Below are 20,765 nucleotides of genomic sequence, written 5' to 3'. Positions count from 1 at the left end.
GGCTTTTGAAATATAAACGTATTTGAGAAGAAAAAAAAAACATTCTTAACTTCATTTTAAATGAATGTAATGATTTTATTTCAAGTGAATTTGGACCATTTTCCATCTGTTCATTTCTTAAGGTTTTTATATGACAGCAACAATATATATGATATTTTAGTAGAACGCTGAGGATTATATCAGTCGTGAGCGCTGAACATGTCAGCAGGGTTTAAAAGGTTAAATAGGTGAGCGGTTATGTGTGTGAGAGACAGAGAGAAGAGGGGGTGGTAGTGAGAGACAGAGTGAAAGACAGCTGGTTGTTTCTCTTTAGGCACACAGCACTGCACCCTGGTGAAAACACCTGCACCCCTCTCCTCCTGCCTCAATGCTGATACCCAGCTGGCCCAATCACAACAAAAAATTGATGTGAAGTATTTGTTGACAGCTCTTCCTTCCACTACCATGTCAACACTAAACATTAATATTTAATAATAGCTTCTTAGAAGATCAATAAGTAGGCAAAAGTAGGTTTAATATCTCCTGACCAAAAATGACTACCAGCACTGAAGAACAGGCTTCTAAAATCACAGAATGCCAGCAGGTAGTGTTGTAGTACTTGAGTCTGGTCTTGGTCTTAAGACCAGTCTTATGACCATAAATGAATGGTCTCAGTCTTCATTCGTTCTTGTCTTGGTCTTGTGGTGAGCTGGACTCAGACATGGTTTTCGAGACCAGCCGAGTGCAATGACATCTGAGGTAACTGGAAACTGAACTATCTTCTATTTACTGAATATCAGCAAAACCTTCAAACAGAATAAAACAGCCCTTTCTCTACATGTTTGAATTCATTCTGTTCACTGCTGATTGAGGATCTAATCGATCCTATCGGCAGGCACGACAGTTTACTCTGACATAGATTAAAGCGCCAGGAGAAAACACCTTAAACAGTGAACTAGTTAAGCTTGTGCAATAATGTAAATTTAGACAGAATTATCATGATTAATAATATCATAATCCAAATTGAAATACCATGTGAGCCTTACAAAGCCTTATAGTTTACATTTTCCCTGATACATATTACCATATAGTTACCAACTGGGCTAGCTTCTAATATTACTTAATATCGTATAAATTGAGTTTCGTAATATTTTGTCACATTTTGGTTAACAAATCAAATAAATGCAGAGAATCAGTGGATGTTAACAGTATTACCTGCCATCTGTGCAGAAAACAGATTGTTACTCAGGGGTGGTAGGTAATACTATTTTACAAGCACATCTCAAGGAACCTCATCTAGCTCAGTATGCTAAACTGGGTCTGATCTGTAGAGGAGGAGGGGGGTCTGACAAATCAACCAACTGGCAATATCAGCAAACTGACCCCTTCTTCTGAACAAACACATCCATTTTAGAGCAGATCTCATGTTTCCTTGTTTCATTGGCATATCCAACCAGCATTTTTTGCCAGTTTAAAAATTAAATTATAACCTTTCTAAGTGGCATTTAAAGTATTGTTAATTAGGTTGTATATCTGATATTTTAAATGTACTCTTTTCTATTGTATACATTTTTGAACTAACCAATTAAGACTGGAATGATCATACAAAGAGTGTGGTTAAATACAGATAAAGCAATAAAAAACATGGCATGATAAAATGATAATTTGCATAATATCAGCACTTCTTTAAACCACCAATAATAAAGCCTTCCCACTTAAAAGTTCCAGTAATGAAAGCTTGATCAAAACTAAGGTAAAATTAATGAGTAAAATAGTGAATTAAATATTTTCTTGTTAAATGCTATTTCAGTACCGGTTTCACAGTGCTGACATCAAGGAAGTCTGCAATATGCAGAAAAGCCTCTAACCAATCACTGAGTGTCTCATTGTGTGCTGTGAGCATCCTGACCAATTACAGACATTCTTTTTTAGTCAAAATAACAACTGATGGCTGATCATTAACCATTTCATAGCCATTTAACCACACCCTACTAGTGCGTTTTGTTATATTGCAAGGCATATAGCAATCACAGTATGTCACAGTATAATATCAGTGTAGTATTTTGCTTTTTGTCTGTAAGTTGCAGCTCTATCGACTGACTCAAACGCAGAGACTGCACTGGGTTGCGTGATGACGGGCACAGAGTACAGCAGTATGTACATATTGATTACAATGTGATCGACAGCATTACATAATGACCCTGTACCCTTAAGAGTCAGACACACATACAGACAGCAGGCTAAAACTGCAGTGAGACAGACTTCACTGACTCCACATGCTTATTCTGAGTGCAGGTAGCAGGACAACTCAGAAACTGACCATTTCCTTAGCTCACCCACAGGTTCTCCTACACACCAAGCTCTGTTTAGACAGCAATGAGCTGCTTTGTTGTGTTACCAGGCAGAGGAAGAACAATCTCTATGGCTGTTCCTTTTCTCGGTCCTCAACGTGTTGACCTCCGCTGACTCCTTTTCCTCCCTCTCTTCTCAATGGGTCTCTGGTGTTTGACTCTGGGGCAGCCGCTGTCATTTCCTCTGTGTGGATGAGAAGAGAAGGGCAGGCGTTTGTGTAGGTGAACATCTTGAAACGAGCAAAACAATGTTTATTTTTTAACAGGCTGTAAATTCCTACTGAAACTACAGCTGAATAGAACATGAACCTCTGTAAACAGAATGGAACAAAGATGAAAACTGTAGAATTAAGTGGTACACAGGTAGGGGTGGGAATCTCTACAGGCCCCATGACAGTATTATCATGATACAGTTCCACTGGCCTTTTGGAACTGTATTGGTCATTTTATGCCTTCATAAAAGTTTGCTCATCATATTTGAGTCTTTTTTAAAGCAAAATTAAACTGACAAAGCAGCATATATACACACACACACTTGCGTGTTTATTCTTTTGTAATTTTATATGTGAAATAACACAAAACAACTTTCAAAAAGTGGAAAAGGGGGCAGGTGGCAATCAAGAATTACACAAAAGAATATACAACGTTTTATTCCAGCAGTGTCGATATATTAACAGATGTTTGTTTTTGTTTGTTTTGTTTGTTTCCAGAGGTTTTTAAGATGGTAGATTAATGTAACCATTCTTTCACTCTTATTGTTATATTGTAGTGGAGTTACTGAGCTCTGCCTGGACAGTATGGCTGACAAAATAAAATCTGACATTTGAATGTTCATCAAACTAAAAGAAACATACACATTTAAATGCAAAAAAGTTTTTTTTGAATGTTTAAAGCCTTCACTGCAGCTCCTAGTGTGTTTCAGGACAGTTAGTAACATTCTCACAAAAGACGACCATCAAACGGAGAGAAGAGCATGGCTTTCTGACCATAAACAGACAAACAACTATTTATTTTAGCTTTGATTAGAATTGGCAATATTGGCAATATCAGCTCAGGCTAAAATACATTCTTGTGTAGGGTAACTGATAATTTCTTTTAGATGGCAGGGTTTTCTGATAAGCCAACAGACACTCATCCCATTAGATCATTTTTTACACAGGTAGGCAAATGTAGTGTTAGGAGTCTTGCCCAAGGACTCTTATTGGTATGGCATAGGGTGCTTGTCCAGGCAGGGGATCAAACGCCAGTCTACAGCATAGGAGGCAGAGGTATTACGCACTACAATATGCCAACCAGGCACTTCCTCATATATTTTCCTCACCTCAAATTGAGAGCATAAAATAAAATAGCAGATTATGTCAATTGGCCAGAAGCCATGAATGATTCAAACGCATTCTGCCTTGTTTATTCTCTACCTGAAACACTCTTGACTGAGAAATTGCTGCAGAAGTAGGCTACAGCGGAGCTTAATAACACTTAATAACAATTGTAGTGACACATAGTGACACATAAATCACTTACTTAAGTCGTAATAGTGTGTTTTATTTCGTTAATACATTGAATTCTTAAAACAAGATGTATGGCTTGTATCAGCTGCCCCTGCATGCTGCATCATTTTGAGCACACTCTATGATAGATGGGGACCAAAGTAATGAGAAAGAGAGTAAAAGATTGGTGAAGGGTCACACTGCATGTTTTCAATGCTACAAATTACTGCCCAGTTCTGACCCTAGATAGTCTGTTGCTTGTATATCTGTCTGAGGTTGGCTTGGACTCGGCATGGGGTTGAGCCGAGGCTGAGATTAGAGAGAAATACAGGCCGTGAGAAAGAAATCGAGCGAAGGAGACAACAGGACAAGACCGAAACAGGCCATGCTGAGAAATAGAATGCCAATAAAAACCTGTTTTGTAGACACACAGTGTGTTGCTTAGAGCTAGGGGTGAACAATTTGGAGAAAATATCTAATTGAAGTTTTTCTGATCAATACTGCAACAGCAATTTAAGTGTGATTCTTTTCTATAAATTAAGCTCAAGGCCATTCATTTTCAAAGAAGATGAGCATATCCATTTTTTAAAGCCCGAGGCTTAAACTCAATGGACTGCCAGATCACCAGCTCTTAAAATTGCCCACTTTAAATGTTGAAGCTGTAAGATCTAATTACAATTGCAGTTCTTGCAGTTTGAAAATTGAACTCTTTTAAATTGAGATTTTGTAGAATTGTTTAATCCTAGTTAGAGATTTAATCAGGCCTGAAATTTTGATCCGACTGTATCCTGACAGAATTATGTAGAAACCTGACTGTAGCTGAATAAAAGTCTATCAAACTCCACCATCACCAAACAGAAACTAGATATAACAGCACATTCCTAATAATATAGTTAGTCTCTAGTGACAATGACAGCAGTCATCCATTAAAATAAACAAACAGACTACCAGCTAATCATAGTTAAGTTTAAATTCTAGTGTTTTACATTTTGTAAATGTTTACATATTTGTATCAGCATTGACAGATGTGTACATAATAAATATTGGATATTGTCATTGCACTACTTTTCCTATTTTGGTGCAGTCCTACTAAATTCAACATATAGATGCACTAGGTAAGATATGGGGATTTGGAGACCTCTCTGGTGAAAATGTGTAATTGTACACAACGTGCAGAACAACATGCACATTGATAGAGTATCAAAAGAGTCAAAACTAGGGTAAGAACATGTCTTTTAAGCGTGTAAGTGAATTATCTACTATTGGACGTGGGTGATATAGCAAAAATGTGACATCAAGATACTTCAAGAAGTTTTCAAGACATCACAATATTTAGTTGGAACAGACAAAGCAGTGCCACACTTAAAAAATTATTATCAAAATTAAATTCAAAATTCGAAATGAAATCCAATTGAATTAAACTAATGATGCTGTCTTTTTATTTAAACATACAATCGGGAAGTGTGTTTGATAACGGTAAATGTTGTCATATTGCTCAGCCTTATCTATGATTGTCATCATATCTTTATCAGTATAATGTTGATTTTGCGTTGGAGCTTTAAACATTGCAACAAACAGCCTAACAGGGTTCCAGGGCACGGATGCCATTTTTAGTGTTTTTTTCTCCTGACTTAGTAATGCTACTTATGTTAATTTTAACAAACATAAATTACATAGTGCTGCTTTAACAAATTTATCCATAAATTTATCCTTAATTGCCATCAAATAAGGTCTCAGAAGTTTTTCATCTGGATAAAGTACATAATGCACACTTCTTGCTGGTGACAACAGTATGAGAGACTAAAGTGTGCCAGAACAAAAACTGTTTAAGGCATAGCAGTAAGACTCCAGTCCTGGTGGGACACAGCTCTGCAGAGTTTACCATTCCTCATTAAACACTCCTGCTTCAATGAAGCAGCTAATTAGCAAGGCCTTTAGGAGTTGAATCAGTATGGCTGAGGGAATACACTAATCTCTGCAGGGCTGAGGCTATCCATAGTTTGACACCTCTGATTTAATAATAAAATTAGATGTATTATAAATGTAATAACAGAAAATTTAATAAAAGCTGGGAGGAAGAATAAAGAATGGCAAAAAAAGAAAGCAGCAGCAAATACAGGCCAAAGACACAGGCCATCAGTGGGTCTGTGGAAAACATAGAATGTGAAAAATGTGACAGATATTTGAGAAATGATGTCCAAACCTTCAGCATGAATAGCTGGATACAGTTAGGCTCAGACTAATATTTCACGCCCAGGTGTAGGGGTCTAACACTCAAAACAAGCACTAATGCCAGAGCTCTGTTTTCTTTCATTACAGACACATGAGCCTCTATAAACATTTGTCTATACAGGTCCTGGGAGGCCTTTCTCTGCGGTGACAGTCACAGGAGATGGGTGATATGACAGTCACGTTTGTAATGGATGTGCAGTTCACATACAGTGGCTCATTATTTGATTAGCTGGAAAATTGCCTCCTTTCACGTAAATGACTATAAATGAGTTGAATAAACGCCGACTCTCCCTTCAGCCTTTAAACGGCTTGCTAATCTCCGCCATTCACTGAAACCTGCCCTGTATATCAACAGCTATAATCCATCTGCAGCCAGCCAGAGCGAGCTGTTCGAGCCAGTGAAGGGCTTAACTCTGCCTCACTGCAGTGCTCCAAATGTCAAACTGCAAACAGAGCCGGAGATTATTTATTGTAACACTGCGGCCAGATGGCTAGCGCAGCGATCGGGCTAATAGTGGCCTCGCCATGCAAGCATGACTGCCTCAGTTCAATCCCTGAATGATAGGATTACTTAAAAAGAGCAGGTCCATGAGTGAGTGAGAGAGAGAGAGAGAGAGAGAGCGCAAGCACATTAATTTGCTTGTTTCAAATGTGTGCATCCGCTCCACATGAAAGTGTCTCACATCAACACTGTTATTGACAAAAGTAAGTGAAATCAAAGACATAAGTGTGTTAATGACAGTGATATATAACTTTGTATCGCGGAATCTTTACATTAGAAGCAAAAAATATGCTTAACTTTAAAGGGCAAATACAATGGAAAACTGAATATTCCTCACTTTTTTGAAGCAAAATAGTTTGATGTAGCATATAAACAATGTTTACCCTCCCATACAGTCCATATATGGAAACCAGGCTGCAAAAACAGTCTGAATCCATTGTTTTTGTGATGTCACAGAAAACAACACATTTACATATATTCACCTATTCAGCCTACAGCAATTTAGCTCCGCCCATTCAAGCTGAAGTTATAAGGAGTGTTTTAGCTTGGACTGCTTTTTGATTTGAATGAGGCACAATACAGGGCAGCCAATCAGAACAGAGCTCATTCACATATATGAGTCTTAAAGGGACAGTAACAAAAACAGCCTAATTCTAAGTGATAATGAGAGGTTTAAAAATGGACATGTAAAAATTAATTATGTTTTTGGTACGTAAATGCATAGAATTGTCATGAATGGACAATAAGGGAGAATAATGAAGCACAAGGAAAATGTACGATATGGGCGCTTTAATGTGTGTTAATGCAACAAGCTTATATTTAGTCATTTTGGACCATTTCTATCATTCCATTTGTCATGAAATGTTCTGATAATGTTTATGGCAGTGATTGCAAGTGGTATAAGAAACAAAAGTGCTAGCGGTGATATTTTATATTGTTAGAATAATTTAAACGCATTACTATTTTTGTAGCAGCATTGGCAAGTAGGCAAAAATAAGCCACCTTAATTGAACCCAGATTAAATTCTCAATGATCCAGTGTTGCATGACCTTGTAGAGCACAGATCAGTCCTTTGGCACAATCTCAAAATCAGCATGTTAGAGAGAGGCTGATAGTGAAGATATTGCGACATGCTGTGCGCTCTGCATGGCATTGCCGTTGGACGTTGTTGGAAATGCTGTCGTTTTTCTGTCCTTGAGCTCTCTGATCTGATTCTTTCCTGTTTTCCTGGCCGCAGCTTTGGTGCAGACATGTTTTCGAGCAATGGCTGAAAGCGATGGCACCCAGCGCATGGCTGATTTGCCTTTTTTTGGCAACACTAGACCACTATAGCTTTATGCTTCATTTCTAAATTGCTGCTTTCTTTAGATGCAGTCTCTGGCACTCAACAATGCTCTCCATCCTACTGAAGTACACTCAATAAAGAGAGTGCGTATTGTCCAAAGACAATATTTAGCTTAGTGTATTCAAGAGGATTACAGTGACCTGACAAGCCAGAAATAACTGACAACATCTAAATTTTAATATTCAATTAAGTTACAGTCCTGTTTAGTTAAATATTAGTATTTTATTTTTATTATTAAAATTAGTAAAAATTAGTATTTTAAATTTGTATTTATTTTTCAGCATCAGGAAAAAAAGCAGAAAATATGCAACAGAAAATTACACAGAAGCCTCAAAACCTAAATATAATATTATTTTTTAAAGCATTTAGTGTGTCCAGTCTTCAGTTGGCCTTCATTACTTCATTTATATATATATACACACACATATGTACACACACACATACACACACACACACACACACACACACACACACACACACATACACACACATATATAGTATATATCTATATATATATATATATATAATATCTATATATACTATATATACATACACACACACACACACACACTATTATGAATTAAAAAAGGTCAGCAAATGTGAACAGTCTCTCACAGACAGTAAAAAGCAAACACACGTTGTGATACTCTCTCTCTTTCACACACACACACACACACACACACACACACACACACACACACACACACAGATTTCACATTAATGTCAGGACGGGTGGGCACAGTCAGGCTCAGATGTAACTGGCACAAACAGGCCAGAGTAAGAAGGCTACCAGGGTGGTCATACAGAGCAGATGTGCGGGGGTGGGGGATGTTTATGTATGAGAGTGGACTGCCGTGAGTTGATAGAGCGGTGATAGGAAACATTGGAACTCCTGTCATGACACTGATGATGGGACAACAATGAATGTAATTAGTCTGTGTGTGTGTGTGTGTGTGTGTGTGTGTGTGTGTTAAATGCTCATTTGTCTCTCCAACCCTCGTATTAATGTCATTCATTTCACATGGAAACAATCTGCTTCCTACTGACAGCAGAGTAGAGAAGCACAGAATAAAACAGCAGAAAGAGATGAACCCATGATGGAGTTCTGTGTCTTCATTAGATTAAATCAGTCAAGTTAGTTTGACTTTGTCTATAACATTTGGATAAACAGGTTTGGGTATGGGCAGGTTTTTGTGGACATGGATTAAGCCCAGTCTTGGAATAAACTGCAATATCAGCTGTTTTACCATTTACAGTCCTATTTATTCTATGTTTAGGTGTAATCGCGTCTGGGAAGCCACCTCTGTACAGCTGTATGCAAAATGTTAAATTATATGCTTTGTTGATTTTATAAGTGAAAAAAAAAACTTTAGTTACAGAGAACACACTGAAATATGGCTATTTCTAAACAATATTTGTCGACGATTTCTGTTTATTTGCTGAGTTGAAATGTGCAGAAGTGTGTTCTCCATAGGGGATGTGTTAAATTATTTTCACTTAGAAAATCAAGAATTTGACCAGGCCCCCAAACCTCTGCATTTTGCACAATCGTGTGCTTATTGTTGGTTTTAAGAAAAAAAAAAACTTTGTATCTTTGTTTTTCTTGTTTTGTTTCTTATTTGAAATTTGCAAGTCCTTTACATTGTGTGTGAAATACAACAAATCAGTCTTATATGCTATGTAAATATGCAAATAGATATACTTTTATTCCTATTCCCTCATACTTTAACTTGTCTTTTTTATATTTCCGCCTAATGTCTATTTTTATGTCTATTTTTATCTCTGCCTAATGTATGTAAGTGCAATATATCTCTCCATCTATCTATCTACCTATATATCCATCCATCCATCCATCCATCCGTCCATCCGTCCATCCGTCCTTACTTCATAATGCATGGACAAACTGAAATGGTCCAGAAATACTTCAGAAAAAAGTTAAAAATGTTTTGTTGTTCTCCTGAAAAAAATACTATTGTGGAAGTACAAGGTTTTGTTCCGATAGTAACACTACAAAGAAAAAAGCAGTTCTGAGTATTGTTAGTACTGTTATCCGTTGTAGTCAAATGCTTCATGACTGCACTAAATCTAAGTGGTTTGTGATTGTCAGCAGAACCACAGCAAAACACTCAAAACACGTTCTGTTCTTCCTTTACAGAGATTATGAATGATGTGATCAAGAAGGTGAAGAAGAAGGGAGAATGGAAGGTAAGACTCATACATTCTTGAAGAAAACTACATGTTGCATAATTAACAGTGTCACAGTGTAAATTAGGATAAAATGGATTTTAAAAATCTGCATTCTGAAGAAAAATTAGAAGCAATACTATCTATACAATCTGAAGGCACAACTCTGCAAATGTACTTAAGTACTATAAGTGATATCAATGCATGTCACGGACTGTAAGAAATCTGTATAAATGGTAGCTAAGCCAGGAAGATTAACGATAATGTTCTAACTGCATTGCACCAGTGACATACTTACAATATTGTTCAGCTAGAGATGGCATAATACCACTTTCCTCTTCCTGATATGGATACTGAAACCTTGAGTATCAGCCAGTGCTGATATTTCTTTTACAAAATACTAAGCTTTAAAATTAGCTATTTTTATTAGATGAACTTCACTTAACATGAGCGTCTGAGTAATAGCTCAAAATAAAGTAACCAAGTTAGTTTTCCCTTCTCAGCCCCCTCTTACATGTTTACACTAAATATTGTGTGTGTATTTCACCTGTCTGTGTCTTTTTAGGCTCTGGTAGTGGATCAGCTGAGCATGAGGATGCTGTCCTCCTGCTGTAAGATGACTGACATTATGACAGAGGGCGTCACAAGTATGTCACCCTGCTCTTCTTGACACTTCTGTGTTGCCATACACATATATAAACATGATTCCTGAGCTAAAACTAGAAATATGAAATTAGCCCTTAAACAGTTTGCCTTTCAAGTGATAGTTCGGGGAAAGATCAAATTTACCCCTATCGTATAGTTAAACAAGACATGTTTGGTGTACAGAGCTTTTGCTTCTTTAATTGGGCAAGCATAGCTGTCATGTAATGTGTCTGAAGTCCGAGTCACACTAGGATATTGCACTTCAAGGTGTGGAAGAATAAATAAATTATTGCACTAAGGTGGGAGGGGGGCCAAAAATAAATAAAGGAAACAGTCACATATATTATTGCACTTAAGGGTGGAAATATAATAACAGAAAAAGTCACAGTAGTGCTGTTTTTTCCCCCCGTATTTTGGGACTGTATAAATTAAATTTTTGCCAAATGAGCAGTCTAATGAGAATCTCCTTTGCTTTCTCTCCATTTTACCATGTAATTCTCCCCCACTTCAGTCGTTGAGGACATAAACAAACGGAGAGAGCCGCTCCCGACCTTGGAGACCATTTACCTGATCACTCCCACTGAGAAGGTATGAGCTACAAACATGTACACTTGCAAAGCAGCACCTTGGAAGAAAAAAAAAATCAAAATGAACAATAAATACAGACGTGCAGAAGCACATAATGAGTCAGACTGATAGAGCAAACACACAGCCAGGCTCCATAGCGCTGCAGCTCAGAGCTGTACGTCTTTTCACACCCTCTATCTTTAGTCACTCAGTAGGGACGCCGCCTGTTCACACGGCTCACACCGACCATATGTCACACGCTGTATGAAGCAGCACATCACCAAACACAGTATTGACTCAGCCTACGCAAAACAACCTCCGATTTTGCATTAGCATGGCTGCTATGGCAACATGAGCACACACGCATATATGCACATCTATGCAACCCTCATGTTCTTGTATGTCTTTTTCCAGTCTGTGCGGACCCTAATCGGCGACTTCAAAGATCCCCATTCATCGAAATACAGAGCAGCTCACGTGTTCTTCACTGACTGTGAGTATCAGAAGACACTGTTGTACATTAGCGTAGAACTATGGACAGAGGTGGGCAATATGATAGTATGTTATCATTATCATGATTATGCCACAATGCTTTTATAAGTATATTGTGGGTATCTTCAGTACTACTAGAACTCTGAACAGTGTATCATAAAAAGGCCAATTGAAGAGATCCTGTGAACAATAACCACTGAATAAGCTGCAGTGTAACAAGTAGCCGACTAGGTGTCAGCCCACATATTTCATTTGATTCATTTTCCTCTTGTTCCTTTCCTAAATTGTTTATTTTTGCAAACCGTGAATAAACAATAATAATAGCGTTTTTACTGATAGCCTTTTCAAAATGTGACTCTACTGTTTTGCAATGTTCATTCCAATTTATTTCAGAATAAACTCATTTTTGTGATACACGACATAAGATCTTCAAATATTGTTTTAGATATTATGCTGTATGTTAGATTTGTGCCATATTTCCCAACCTTAACAACCACCCACTACCAGTATATCACATTATCAGTAAAGCTCCCACAGTGAAAGACGCAAAATTCTGTTTAATTTGTTACTTAAAAACTGCTATATAATAAAGTGGCCTTGTATATCATCGTACACAATATACAAGTACAAAACTACCGTGAACATATTAGATTTCAGTAAGCTGGGACGTAATTTAAGCAGTGCTGATAAAGAAGGTGTTCTCTGAGCTCTGTTTTTGATCTGCAGCTTGCCCGGATCCCTTATTCAACGAGCTGGTGAAGAGTCGGGCTTCCAAGTGCGTCAAGACCCTGAATGAGATCAACATTGCCTTCCTGCCCTACGAGTCGCAGGTGAGAAACAAGGAAGACAAAAGAATAATCTGACACTGGTAAATTTTAAAACATTGAGACATTGAAATGTCTGTTTGTGCACTGTGCACAATATTATACACTCTGTACTTTCATTTCTAGTAGATAGATTTTTGTCTGGTCAGATTGAACATGAACGTTTTGTGCTAAATGAAAATGGCTTGAATCACGCCTAGGTTAGTAGCTAGCCAAAATTAGCCAGCTAAAGCTAGATATAACAGTCTGAGCCTTAGACACTCGGTCCACACATACTCAGAGTGACAGATACCTTTTGCACATTTACCTGGCCACAACTGTAAGCATTTTATTAGATGCATTCTGGTTGGCTCTCCCCAAATCTGTGTGATTGGGTTTCTGATGGGAAACAAATTTTGCAAGCTTACTTTCTGGATTGATAAAGATTTGAGAATTTTACGGCATCACGTTTAGAAGTTCTGGATTTTTCTTTGAAGAGTTTAGTAGTCAGTAAAAGAGATATGCTCATGTGTTGTAGCCCTGTTTTAAACTGCTTTGCCATACACATCAAACAAAAACAATGGCTTGTTGTTGGTTACTTTGCATGTGAGTCAAACGGCCCTTTCCTGTAAAAGAAGGCTACCTGGCCATTCTGATGATGGGCAGAAGTTTGGCTTGCAAGTTACTGAAGGCTCACTTGCATAAGAAATTTGGAAAATTTCAAAAGCAGCCCCTGATGGCTCCACTTATGGCAGTCTGCGGCTGCAGAGCACAAGCAGTGTGCAGCATTCCACACTTGCTACCTGCATTAAAATGGCTAGTACACAATGGAAATGCTCAGTTTAAAGGGAGGAAGTGCCAACCTAGTAAACTACGTATTCCACAATGGAGGTAGCATGGCATGATAAACAGTATTTCAGAGGAAGATGACTTCAGGTTGGGTGGCAATGAGGGAGAGTAAAGCAAAGACAAACAGATGCACAGCAACTGACTGAGAGCTCATTGACGAGCCTCTCTTTGGCCACATATATAGAGTTCCAGAAGAGCTCTGAGGCTGGAGGGGGAATGCAGGCAGTGTGGCCCACAATGCTTTGCTGCTGATGCTGTCTGCAATGATTAATTCAGTGGAGTCAGAGGAGCTGTGCTTTGCTCCTGGCGTGATGCTGCAGCTTTGCAACCTCACTCGGACCCGCCTCTTCAGAGCCGCCCTATTGGCTACCGCAGCATCCGCACCCACTGACCGCCAATCATAAGAGGTTATGAGGGGGAGTCGGCGTCAAGGGGAACCCATCTGCTGAACAGAAGGATGGTCATGTGACTGTGCAGATGGGGGAAGGGGCTGGAGAAGGAGCAGAGAGAGGAAAGACAGAAAGAGAAAGGAAAAGAAGTGGAGAGAGGAGAGAGATATGGCAGGGAAGGGAGTGCAGGAAACACAAAGGCAGGAAGGAAAAGCTGGAGACTCACTCTGTCACTGTGAGTTGGCCGTCAGAGCAAATCACTGCCACTAAGAGAGAGAGTGGGGAGAGAGAGAGCAAGAGAAACAGAGAAAGAAAGTGTTTTCAGGGTTTTTTAACTATGCAATTGATAAACTAGTCTCCAGTAGGGATGTGATGGTTAACAGCTGTAATATGGTACTGCAGTCAAAACCAAATGATGATACCATTTCAGATCTTAAGAATTTTGATAACTACGTAGCATCACTGTCTTTTTTAGAAAGTGGAGGTCAGTCTCTCTGCAAAGCATGTGCAAGGACTAGAGGTTTGAGACCCAAACCAACCTGGTCCGAATGGTACTGCTAAATTTGAACCCAACTGAACCCGACCTGAAGCGGAATCAGAGATGGATTATCCCAGACTCTGAATGCAGGTGTCAACAATACTAGAAAGAGAGAAAGAAAACAAGATTAGAGATTAGAAAACAAACCCGGGCCTGAAAGTCGTGAAAAACCATTATATATATATATATATTCAGTGAAGTCAGAGGAGCTGTGCTTTGCTTCTGGCGTGATGCTGCAGCTTTGCAACCTCACACAGACCCGCCTCTTCAGAGCCGCCCCATTGGCTACCGCAGCAATTATATATGTGCATATATATAATTTTTTCCATATTTTGCTTTGCTACCCGACCAATGACTGGGTCAGGTTCAGGCCCAAGTATATATGTGTGCGTGTATATATATATATATATATATATATATATAATATATATATATATAATATATATATATATATATAAACATATATATTACTTTTAATATAAGTCAGTGGAGCCAGACTTTGACAATTATTTTGGTCCACTGATCATAAAATTTAAGCACAATGTAAAGGGCAACAGGCATTTTCAAATTATGTCAAAAACTGAAAAATGGAGATATAAGGTTTTGTTCCGACAGCAGCAATATACATCTTATTCATTGGTATGTTGGAACAATGCTGGTGATAATTTACATTTATGTATTTAATTGCAGATGATTTTTCATGTCTTGGTGGTATTAATAAAGGCTTGTCAATATAATATGATTTCAATGTGTCTCACAGCTTTTTATACATTTCCAGTCCAGTGTAATACTGCACTAATCTATACTGCATATTGCAGTGACACTGAAACTGTGACCAAATTTTGACCTTATGATTATTATTGATATTATGTTGTTTTGCACTGTTCCATCCCTAATGTCCACTTTGCAGTCCAGCTCTTCATATACACAATAATAACATATGTTTGTGTAATAAGCATGTGCTAATAAATGTGTGCATTTCTAGGTGTTCTCTCTGGACAATCCTGATGCCTTCCAGAGTTTCTACAGCCCACACAAGACCCAGATGAAGAACCCAGTGATGGAGAGGCTAGCTGAGCAGCTGGCTACTCTGTGTGCCACACTGAAGGAGTACCCTGCTGTGCGATACCGAGGGTAAGAGACATAGTGAAAAAAAAGGGTTGAGTAATTTTGTTAATACTAGCTTAAAGATCATCTTATACTATGATATATTTGGACAATACTGATATTGAATTTTATCAACACTGCTCAGCACCAAACATCATTCAATGGGGTGCTGTATCCTTCTGTTCCAGTGAAAATTTACCATAATTTTAAAACCTGAAAGTGACTTTATTCCATAAGATAAATATTTAAGCAGTGACTTGATTAAAGACAATTAAACAGTAACCTTAACAGGACCAATATGTAGTCATCAGCTCAATACTTGATTTTTCATGGCCATCCCTAATTTGTATGCTGCTTTAGTGCAATCCAGGAAGTTAAACCGTATTCATGAAGGCTTTGTAGTGGAGGTGATACAACTGGAGTGTTCACATTATGCAGCAACATATGAGTTCTTATCAGTTTGGAGAGTAAGAACAGGGGGGCTTATTCATTGTTATGTTGGAACACAGCCACTGGTCATCACCATGACTACAGTAAACAAGCACTGCTTATGCAGACTGCAGTCTAACTGCCTGTTTATCTATTTGTCTATCAATATAGAGAGTACAAAGACAATGCCACTCTAGCGCAGCTGGTGCAGGACAAACTGGACGCCTACAAGGCAGATGACCCCACAATGGGAGAGGTGAGTGAGAAAGATCTGTTGTTTCCATCAACACAATAAGCCTAACTAGAGGGTCGTTAGATGCTGTATGACGCTGTGGATATTATTGGGGGTTTAAATATCTGACCGCAGGACTATTGAGTTAGATCATGAGTCCTTAGGAGATTCAGAATGGTTTTTAAACAAGGACACAGTGCCACACAGAGTCAGTGATGAGGAGCACTGCTCTTATTAAGAGTGCAGACTGCTAATAACACCTCTAGTGGCGAATTCTTAGCCTGCTCAGCATAAGTGAGTGAGTGAGCGAGTTCCATAAACATTTAACACAGTATTTACACAGTAGTGTGGTAGCAATATGGACAATTAAAAACAATACACCAAGCTCTTTTGCTTGGGGGGGTTAATTGATAATAAAATTCCAAAACTAATATGGTTCATTTGCCAGCTTCAGATTGATGGGTCGATGCATTTTTACATCACTAGCTATTATTAATTGAATAGTATTCCCTGGGTTTTTCTGTCCACAGGGTCCAGATAAGGCCCGCTCTCAGCTCATCATTCTGGACCGGGCTTTTGACCCCGTCTCCCCTGTCCTGCATGAGCTGACCTTCCAGGCTATGGCTTACGACCTGCTGCCCATTGAGAACGACGTCTACAGGTGAGACACGAATGCTAAGATTGAATCATTAACTCACAAGAGAGACAGCAGACAATCATTCAAAAGTTTAAAATATAAATAATTAATATGTATATAAATATCTAGTTAGAATTGATCACCGTTTTTGGAATGTGAGACATTCTGGATTATTTTATTATAATTTATTATTTCTTTTTTCTTGATGCTCTACAGTCGTCTCATTCATTTTAGAATCATGTTCAGCACTAATCGTCTAAAATTTGGGGGGAAAAAAAGGTTTTTAAAGATTCTTACTTTCCTTCTGCTTTTACTTATTTGAAATCTGTGATGTTTCATAGGACTAGCATTTTATACATTTACAGTGCCGTGCAAAATCCGACCATGCTTCATTTATTTAATTTCCAGTAAAATGTCATTAGGTACAAGTTATTCATTTTTCAGCATTGGGGACAAAAACAGAAAACATATCATCGCTGTCCAAAAAAAGCAAGTATCTTCAAAATGGTAACTTCACAGGAGAGGGCAAAAACCTTCTTTACTTTCAGTGTAAGTTAATGTACAGATATTTTATACAAAGCATTTTAGAGCATTTCTATTGGTCCAATCATTGAGACATTTTCACACAATGTATAAAGCTGCTGTGCTCAAATTACGCAGAAAACTAAAAATCGCAAAAAAATGAAGATTTATTGGGTCCACTGTTTGCCTTTATTAGAGCTTCCATTCTTTTTAGCAGACTTGCTTTCAGCTTTTCAAAGAAATCTGCAGGGATATTTCCACACCTCCAAAGTTCAGTCTTACAAGTTTGCTGCGTTTTCTGCTTCTCACAATACACTGAGCCATGTTGAGGTCTGGACTCTGGGATGGCCGGTCCATAATTCTGACAACACCAGAAACTTCTTTAATTTGCAGATTTTCTATGTTTGTATGTCTTTCTTGTCTACTTTATTTCCCAATAATCTTTCACATCTTTTCAGTTGTAACTGATTTTATTTTCCTATTGAAAACTTGTATTTAGCAATGTCTTACCTTCATTTGTAGCTGTATCTGATGATCTACTGTAGAGATTCTGAAGCATTAGTGTTTTGTGGTGTATCTCAGGTATGAGACCAGTGGAATGGGAGACTCGCGGGAGAAGGAGGTCCTGCTGCATGAGGATGATGACCTGTGGGTGTCCCTGCGACACAAACACATTGCTGAGGTTTCTCAGTGAGTAACATCTTTTTTCTATTCCTCATTCCTATTTCTCTCTTCATTTACAATCTTTTACATTTACTCATTTGGCAGATGCTTTTATCAAAAGCAGCCTTCTTTTCCCACTCTTCTTTCTCTTCATCTCTCTCTCTTTCCACCTCTACTCGTCTCTTCGACCTGTATTTAAAGATAAGAAGATTCTCATTCCAGTTCTGTCTGTTCTTTTACAGGGAGGTGACAAAGTCCCTGAAGGAATTCTCTGCCAGCAAAAGGATGAACACTGGAGAGAAGGTATTGGAGGGGAGGGTGAAGGGAATATTCTGCAGCAGGAGAGTCTGTAGGAACAGCAGGATGAAAACCTGGCTTATGAGTGTGTGCTGGCAACCATATCTGAGCTCTGCTGGCTGACTCATCTTAAACCCTCTTTGAGGCTGCAGCAGGATTAGTATTGATTGCCTTTCTGACACAGCACAGACACAATCGAGTGTCTATGTTAACGTAAGGTTTAATTTTACGTGTACACACTCACTGATGACTGCGTGTTACGGTTGTAGTACAGTGGTGTGAAGCACAACGAGCTGTATAGGTGTCATTTGCTGTATATTTGACATTAAGTGAGTCAAGGCATTGTCTGTCTTTTGTATACACTGCTTTTGCATCTCTGTAATAAATATAAGCCCTTTTTGGATTGGATTAGTTTGTATGGAGGATGTCTGGCATAATATTTTTACACGTCTCCTCAGTGATAAAACTCTTGCATCCAGACCACAAAAAAATGACACACGTTTTTTTATAAACCCAGATATTTGCCGCACACATGGTCATATCATCACAATCCATTTGGGAAGTGTTTCATATTAATATGCATATTAGAAGACTAAATACAGCAAGTAGCAGTGGTGAAAAACCATTTTTTTCCTCACACAAGATGACATTTATCTGGAAAATCACAGATGCTTCAAAATGTTCAGTAAAAATGTTTCTTAAACCAAAATAGAGAATAGAGAAACCTAGAAAATATTCTTATCATACAAGATCATGCTAAAACAAACCATTAGGGTAATTTTGTGAGTGTCTTAAAGCCTGCAACCAGACACAAGCCTGTCTGGACAAAGTACTGCGTTTTGGGCCGTGTGAGGGCTGATTTTTCACGTAGAACATCAGGCTCGGACTGGGCTTGCTTTCTAATGAGTGATATTTATATAGTAAAAGAGAAGCGGGTGAACGTGCCTCTAAAGGGACCCATGGATGATGAGAGGGATATGCAAATGAGCTGGGGTGACATTATATGGTTTGGGCCGCTTAAAAAATACTCAGGGCTGTAGCCCTTGAAACCCATGCCAGGCGACGCCCCTGGTAGCTCCAGTAAAAGAGGAAATCACTCCAGGACCCTATATAAATTTAAGCCCTCCCAGGTCAGGCTAGAAGTGCGCTTGTGTGTGTGTGCATGTTTAATCTTACCGTTGTTGTTTTTTTCTCCGTTTTTCAGACCACCATGAGGGATCTGTCTCAGATGCTGAAAAAGATGCCGCAGTATCAGAAAGAGCTCAGCAAGGTGAGAGAGGACGTTCAGCACAGATGGGTCTCCTTCTGCCAAAGTCAGGTTAAAATGTATGAAAGTCACAGTTCTAATCATATTAGTATTAAACTCTAAACCTCTGTCTTTGCAGTACTCTACTCACCTGCAGCTGGCAGAAGACTGCATGAAGCACTACCAGGGCACTGTGGACAAGCTGTGCCGTGTGGAGCAGGTAACTCATGCAGGAACATCACACTACTGTGGCTCACATACTTATACCAAGATATGCACTGATGGGAAAGAACAACATTTCATCATAATCTTCCTAAATTGTGTAGTAATAAACATGATTACTAGGTAATGATATCACTTTTAGCCCATAAAAGTCTAGTTATTGTTGTGCTATTTAAAAGGGCACTCTGACCAAAATGAAAAATTTAACCAGTACTACATCTGGTGTAAACATACTTACTTACCTTTTACAGTGGTGTCGCAGTAAACTGTACAGCAAGGCCCAATCCCATGTCAACCCCTTGCCCCTTCCACTTAGCTCTTATCCCTCCGCTTTGCGTGTTCTCGCCTAGGGATAGGGTGTCCTGGCTTTTGTTGAGGTAGAGGGGTAGGGCGAAGTGTTAGAGCTACATGGCCCTCCAAACGGAGGTTTTTCAGAGGCACACTCCAAACAGAGTGTTATGAGGAAAAACAGGAAAACCGGCAAGACGGCTGCACAAGCAACCAAAGAAACCCACATATGTGTATTTTTTTCCATTAAAAATTACGACAACCATTGTATTGTCTTAGTTTAATGTCATTTCAATGTATTATGATCATTTTCTTCATTACAAGCACAAAAAAAAATCACTTATAAGATGCTAATGGTCTCGGTAGCTAGGTAGCTAAATTTCCTGTTCCACCTTAAACAGTCCAGCAGTACTGATGCCTGAAGTGCCAGAATGTAACAGCTGCTCCATTTAAGGTGGAACAGGAAAGTTCAAATAAGAACTTCAGCTTCATATCACCAAAGAATTATGGGGTGGGGGATAATAAATAACTGTCGTATTCCCCCCCTTTGAAGGCATATGACGTCCTAAGTTTAACTAAAGACCAGCAGCGAGGTTGCTGAACTTTACCCTCCTCTGCTATCACTGCAGACTGGCAGGGTCGGCTAAGGGGCTTAAGATATTCCAGTTTAGAGGCTTGGAAAACCCCCTTCTGACAATATATATTGAAGGTGGGAGGAACTTTTGAAAAACTACAACTGCTTTGGGGTGGACACTTGAA

The 20,765-nt window shown here is 38.7% G+C and overlaps 1 protein-coding gene across 2 annotated transcripts in view; it reads left to right on the top strand.

The window, feature by feature from the left end:
• stxbp1a (syntaxin binding protein 1a) overlaps nt 1-20,765 on the top strand; it is a 43,621-nt gene that overhangs the window by 11,919 nt on the left and 10,937 nt on the right. For both annotated transcript variants that reach the window (XM_036587864.1, XM_036587863.1), the window contains exons 2-13: nt 10,052-10,101; nt 10,646-10,727; nt 11,237-11,313; nt 11,707-11,785; nt 12,511-12,614; nt 15,349-15,497; nt 16,071-16,155; nt 16,662-16,792; nt 17,873-17,980; nt 18,196-18,256; nt 19,455-19,520; nt 19,636-19,716. In XM_036587864.1, the coding sequence (XP_036443757.1) occupies nt 10,052-10,101; nt 10,646-10,727; nt 11,237-11,313; nt 11,707-11,785; nt 12,511-12,614; nt 15,349-15,497; nt 16,071-16,155; nt 16,662-16,792; nt 17,873-17,980; nt 18,196-18,256; nt 19,455-19,520; nt 19,636-19,716 (1,073 nt within the window). The remainder of the gene's footprint in view (nt 1-10,051; nt 10,102-10,645; nt 10,728-11,236; nt 11,314-11,706; nt 11,786-12,510; nt 12,615-15,348; nt 15,498-16,070; nt 16,156-16,661; nt 16,793-17,872; nt 17,981-18,195; nt 18,257-19,454; nt 19,521-19,635; nt 19,717-20,765) is intronic.

This window comes from Colossoma macropomum, unplaced genomic scaffold (genome assembly GCF_904425465.1).
Source record: "Colossoma macropomum unplaced genomic scaffold, Colossoma_macropomum, whole genome shotgun sequence".
NCBI lineage: Eukaryota > Metazoa > Chordata > Actinopteri > Characiformes > Serrasalmidae > Colossoma > Colossoma macropomum.
This window is presented reverse-complemented; position numbering and strand designations above follow the sequence as displayed.